The sequence below is a fragment of the Entelurus aequoreus genome, linkage group LG04, assembly GCF_033978785.1.
Source record: "Entelurus aequoreus isolate RoL-2023_Sb linkage group LG04, RoL_Eaeq_v1.1, whole genome shotgun sequence".
Lineage (NCBI taxonomy): Eukaryota > Metazoa > Chordata > Actinopteri > Syngnathiformes > Syngnathidae > Entelurus > Entelurus aequoreus.
Genome location: NC_084734.1, coordinates 28,577,905 through 28,583,904, shown reverse-complemented (window position 1 = coordinate 28,583,904; position 6,000 = coordinate 28,577,905). Strand labels below are relative to the sequence as shown.

Sequence of the window (6,000 nt, the reverse complement as noted above, 5' to 3'; positions counted from 1 at the left end):
GTAATAGAAGCAGGGTTCTTTTTCATTCTTTACATGTTTTGTTTCAGTTTTTATACAACCCTGCGTGTTTGTAAATGTTGCAGTTTATAAATAAAGGTTTATCAAATAATTTAAAAAAATAAAAAAAAGTAATAGAAACAGGTTTTTTTTTCATTCTCGACACGTTTTGTTTCAATTTTTATATAATCCTGCATACAGAAACGACTATGACATCAGCAAGTGGAACTCTTGCTTTAATAGACTGATAGATGACAACAGTTTAATACCACTTTTTATTTGTGTTGTTTTTTTTCCATTGCATCTGATATATTTGGTACAAAAATAAACTATGTGATAAAATACGTCTCAAAATAGATGGACCAACATTGTTGAAACATTTAAATGCTACACATTAGGAACCCAACTATGATGCATTTATTATATAATTCATTGAACCACACGTTTGTTTACAGAATGTACACAACAGTCGTCACATGACATTTAAGGGATAAAACACATGGTGTCTTTTTTGCATGCATGTTTTATCATTTCAGATGATTGCACCATCAGAATGGAAGAAGTCGACCCTGCCATATACAGTAAACATGTACACAACATAGCAACTACAACAATCTGCTTAGGATACAATATGAGCATCATTGCATATAAACCCTCTTTGCCTCTACAATGCCAGCAGCGTTGGAGAGTTGAGACCGTCCATCATGAACTCTGACGCGTTGAGGCCGCCTTTGAGAGTCTCGCCGCCCTCCGCCAGGGTGTCCATCTCCGAGAGGTTGAAGGAGAAGACGCTGCGGTAGTTGCAAGCGGGGCTGGAAGACGGCAGACATTCCAGATCCCCGGCCACGGACTTGTACAGGGTTTCCCAGTCGGGGAGGCAGAGAGGCCCGCTCAGGTCCAAGATGTCGGGGACGAAGGCCGCCCCGGCCGCCTCGGACGTCAGCGCCTCCATCTCCAGGCTGGGCACCAAGTCGTCCAAGTCGTCCTTCAGGTCCGCCAGGGACGCTTCGTCGGCGCTGGAGCACAGGAGGATGTCGGAGTCGCCCAAGATGGCTGCAGCCGGGATGCAGGGCTCCGGCTCTTGACCCGTGCTGCATTCAGGCGACATCATCTGCGGAGAATCCGGTGCCTCCTGCATCGTCGCATCCTCCTCGTCCCGCTCTGTGGCAGGCTGGAGCTGGCAGGAATCGTGCGAGGCCAAGACCTGCTCCAGCCTCTCCTTCTCCTTCAGGAGCTCTTCTATCTCCGACTGCAGACCCGACTTCTCCTCCTCTAACTGGTCAGTTTCCTGCATAGAAAATAACTCTTTAACGCAGGGGTGTCAAACTCATTTAAGATCGGGGGCCACATGGAGAAAAATCTACTCCCAAGTGGGCCGGACTGGTAAAATCACGGCACGATAACTTAAAAATAAAGACAACTTCAGATTATCTTGGTTTAAAAATAGAACAAGCACATTCTGAAATTATACAAATCATGATGTTGTTGTTTTTTTACACTTACATATTGCGGTTAATAGTATTCTATCTTTATTTGTCGTTATTTATATTTTCTGAATAAATAATGTAGTAATGTTCATCAGTCAGCTCATTGGTGTTAATTTTCAATCTACCAAGATAAACATATTATATCAAAATCAAATTACAGTATGTTATTCATGTAGTTTGATCATTTTCCTTGACTCAAAATCAAATTACAGTATGTTATTTATGTAGTTTGATCATTTTCCTTGACTCAAAATCAAATTACAGTATGTTATTTATGTAGTTTGATCATTTTCCTTGACTCAAAATCAAATTACAGTATGTTACTTATGTAGTTTGATCATTTTCCTTGACTCAAAATCAAATTACAGTATGTTATTTACATAGTTTGATCATGTTCCTTGACTCAAAATGAAATTACAGTATGTTATTTACGTAGTTTGATAATTTTCCTTGACTCAAAATCAAATTACAGTATGTTATTTACGTTGTTTGATCATGTTCTCTGACTCAATATCAAATTACAGTATGTTTTTTATGTAGTTTGATCATTTTCCTTGACTGAAAATCTAATTACAGTATGTTATTTATGTAGTTTGATCATTTTCCTTGACTCAAAATCAAATTACAGTATGTTATTTACGTAGTTTGATCATGTTCCTTGACTCAAAATCAAATTACAGTATGTTATTTACGTAGTTTGATCATTTTCCTTGACTCAAAATCAAATTACAGTATGTTATTTACGTTGTTTGATCATGTTCCCTGACTCAATATCAAATTACAGTATGTTTTTTATGTAGTTTGATCATTTTCCTTGACTGAAAATCTAATTACAGTATGTTATTTATGTAGTTTGATCATTTTCCTCGACTCAAAATCAAATTACAGTATGTTATTTATGTAGTTTGATCATTTTCCTTGCCTCAAAATCAAATTACAGTATGTTTTTTATGTAGTTTGATCATTTTCCTCGACTCAAAATCAAATTACAGGATGTTATTTATGTAGTTTGATCATTTTCCTTGACTGATGTACTAACATAATGTGGTTTATTTTGTACATATGTAGCATCATCTACAAAGATACAAAGAATTGCTATTTCGACATCCAGTGGACACATTTAGAACAGCTTTTCATTAAAAAAATGTCAGATACATTTTTATACTTAGCAAACTCGCGGGCCGGATAGAACCTGTTCACGGGCCTGACCCGGCCCTCGGGCCGTACGCTTGACACCCCTGCTCTAACATAAACAACACAATGCTGCATGATTTCTATACTGACAGCTTGCAAGGTGTCTATCAGCTCCCTCCTCCTGTTCCGGCACTTTGCTGCAGCAATCTTGTTCCTCTCCCTCCTAATCTTCCTCCTCTCCTCCTCTTCTTTAGAAGGCTGCAGATATATATATATATATATATAAAAAAAAAGAGAGAGAGAGAGAAATTGACCATTTTGAAAAAGAAGAAGGACGAAAGACTGCAGATAGGGGGCACTCTCGAGTCATTATTGAAATGATGCATGCATGGCGCACCACATGCGTGAACGCTATTGTTTTATAAAGTACACCGTGTCCCATTTTTTTTGTTTGTTGCAAGATCTAATCATTCACATCCACGCGTGTACCTGCTCCTTCTGCCATTTCCTGCCACCGGGGGGCTTCGCCTTCTTGCTCCCACTTTTGCGTTTCCCCCGAGAGACAAGGGGGACCAGAGGTGGCTGAAGCGTGCACTTCTCGCCCGACGAGAACGCACTCGCAGTGGGGACGAGGCAGTCCGAATCCCCGCTGTCGACATCCTGAACACAAAAATAATTGCATGAAAATTAAAAACTATGAAATGCATTTTTTTGTTAATATATATATATATATATATATATATATTTTTAAATGTTTGCACCTCAGCTGCTGATGAGAGCGAGTCCTGCATGCTGCACCCAGGGGTGTCCCCGCCGGGCGATGCTGTGCTGCAGCTGGGCGATGACGACGACGACGAGTCGAACTCGGCGCTGGAATCCGGGTGCATTATTATCACTTATAATTGTTTCTCTAGAAAAATAAGAACAAATCACAGCATTTGAAAAAAAAACTCACTTATCTTCCATTTGCCAGCTTGATATTGAATGGTAGGGAGTGGGGAGGGGGACCCGCCTTTTATAGTGAGCTGCATTTTTATGAATGAAATGTGGGAGAGCGAACCATTCTGCACAAAAAAGGGGGGGTGGGGAAATAGGAAAACATAGGTGATCTTCTCTTTTTAGCGAATTAATAATATACAAAATAACCACATAATAATACATTGTGTCCTATCTTGTTGTGCGACGCACGTGGGAATGGAATATGCGTATATGAGACGACGACCCCCCCTGCGTGGAAGGTGTCCCTCTGCACGTACGTCACGTCATGCATGCAACATCTGCATCATATACATCATGCACCATTGTCTCGTCACGCTGCAGCGTGGAAGAGCTCTAATCACGCCATTTTTTTGCCGATCAACCATGGCACGTGAGACGTTTGGCGGGATTATTTCGTGAGGCGACGAAAGGGGTGGGGTGGGGGGGGGGGGGTATAATCCACTACTGTCTCACCTGCCGCATGCGTGTAAAAATAGACCTCCAGCAACAGACAAAAAAAAACAACCAATAGCCAAATGGACACCACTGACCATGTAAGGCACTTCCGGCGAGCAGGGGTGCAAGCAGGGCCGGCCCGTGGCATAGGCCGTATAGGCAAATGCTAAGGGCGCCGTCCATCAGGGGGCGCCACGCCAGTGCCACAAATGTTGGAGAAAAAAACAAAACAAAAAGAAAAGTTGGTACTATTATTTCTAAATACAAAAAATAATCCCATGTTAATTAAAATGCAAAGTAAAGCCTATTTAATAGAAATATTATTTGTTACAACATTACGCCCCCCCTCCCTTCCCGTATCATGACTCTTTTTGGACGTCACCTCATCAAAAAATCAACACAAGATGTCAAAACGGCCAAAACTGTCAGGTGCCCAGGGAAGAAAAAATAGAAAAGAAGAGGAGGAGAAACGAGAAAAAGACAGAGGTAGCAGGTAGGTAACGTTAGCCTACATGGAATTATTTGTCTGTTACAGAATGTGATAGTAACCTGGCTTTTTAGCATTAAGCTAATGTTACATGATTCGACAATTGCTAATCAATAAATAGCTGGTTCTGTTTTAACGTCGGGTTAACATTGTGGAGGGGGCTAAATTGTTATGGAAAATAATAATGTAACGTTAGGTAATTACAGTACTCCCACCTTACATTCCTCAGAGACATTTGTATTAGAACTTTTAAGCAGGTGTTTTTTGTTTACATTGTTATTGCCTTCTGGTTAGCTAATGTTTGACCTGCAGGTAATAGTCACTTTTCCACCCATTTATATATTAGGTATTGTTGTAAGTCTAGTTGTTAAAGTGCACATCATTAATGTTAATTAAGCAATATTACATGAGAGGGAATGCTGTTTTTTAATTTGAGCACTGCTGTGATTCGGTTAAAGATAATCATAACATAACATTCTCATATAATATTTTATACTGTTACTTTGCATTCTGCTATTCAGCATTTCACTGTAATGATGACAATAAATTGATTGTTAGATATTCATTTTTTATTTTTTGTATTCATTTATTTATTCAATTTTTTTATCTTGTTAACTATTCTGATTGTTAATTTGCTTTCTTTAAGTAAAAAAAAAAGGTCAAAGACAAAGCTATTCGGTTTTTTGTGAGTATATACACTTAACTGCCGATGTGGGGGGGCGCCACCTAAAATCTTGCCTAGGGCGCCAGATTGGTCAGGGCCGGGCCTGGGTGCAAGGCAGCTTTTTTTATGGCCACTATAGTCTTAGTATCATAGTATATTAGTTCATCCTATGGTTACATATTAAAGTTACAGTACCAATGATTGTCACCCACACACTAGGTGTGGTGAGATTGTCCTCTGCATTTGACCCATCACCCTCACCCCCTGGGAGGTGAGGGGAGCAGTGAGCAGCAGCGTTGGCTGCTCCTAGGAATAATTTTGGTGATTTAACCCCCAATTCTAACCCTTGATGCTGAGTGCCAAGCAGGGAGGTAATGGCTCCCAGTTTTATAGTCTTATGGGACGCGAGTCATGTTGGCTCACGTCAAAACTGTAAATAGTCAAAAACCCAAAACCAGTGAAATTGGCCCGTTGTGTAATTCGTAAATAAAAACAGAATACAATGATTTGCAAATCTTTTTCAATTTATATTCAATAGAATAGACTGCAAAGACAAGATATTTAATGTTCTAACTGAGTAACTTAATTCTATTTTGAAAAAAGTCATTAACTTAGAATATAATGGCAGACCACAGAACACTTTTCCACTTTGCATCAGTCCATCTTAGATGAGCTCGGGCCCAGCGAAGCCGGCAGCATTTCTGGGTGTTGTTGATAAATGGCTTTTGCTTTGCATAGTAGAGTTTTAACTTGCACTTACAGATGTAGCGACAAACTGTAGCTACTGACAGTGGTTT

At 39.9% G+C, this 6,000-nt stretch overlaps 1 protein-coding gene and 1 long non-coding RNA gene across 3 annotated transcripts; one reads left to right on the top strand and one right to left on the bottom strand.

Moving 5' to 3' along the window:
* Window positions 1-237: 237 nt before the first annotated feature.
* On the bottom strand, window positions 238-3,620 carry LOC133648442 (protein c-Fos-like). 2 transcript variants are annotated; one of them, XM_062044539.1, is made up of 5 exons: window positions 3,574-3,586; window positions 3,380-3,488; window positions 3,108-3,278; window positions 2,769-2,876; window positions 238-1,285 (listed from the first exon to the last, which is right to left on the bottom strand). In XM_062044539.1, the coding sequence occupies exons 1-5, from the start codon at window positions 3,582-3,584 to the stop codon at window positions 662-664; spliced, it is 1,023 nt and encodes a 340-aa protein (XP_061900523.1). In that variant the 5' UTR covers window positions 3,585-3,586; the 3' UTR covers window positions 238-661. The 2 variants fall into 2 exon arrangements, with proteins under 2 accessions (XP_061900523.1, XP_061900521.1); XM_062044537.1 differs by having other exon boundaries at window positions 3,380-3,620.
* Window positions 333-5,323, top strand: LOC133648444 (uncharacterized). Its single transcript, XR_009825870.1, has 3 exons — window positions 333-578; window positions 674-1,276; window positions 3,385-5,323. It is a non-coding gene; the product is annotated as an uncharacterized LOC133648444 (long non-coding RNA).
* Window positions 5,324-6,000: the final 677 nt, after the last annotated feature.

Coding starts and splice junctions, on each gene's coding strand:
- LOC133648442 (XM_062044537.1), bottom strand. CDS start 3,505: ATGCACCCGGATTCCAGCGCCGAGTTCGACTCGTCGTCGTCGTCATCG. Junction 3,279..3,379: donor CGCTCTCATCAGCAGCTGAG/GTGCAAACATTT, acceptor TTTTGTGTTCAG/GATGTCGACAGCGGGGATTC. Junction 1,286..2,768: donor TGATAGACACCTTGCAAGCT/GTCAGTATAGAA, acceptor TTTTCTATGCAG/GAAACTGACCAGTTAGAGGA.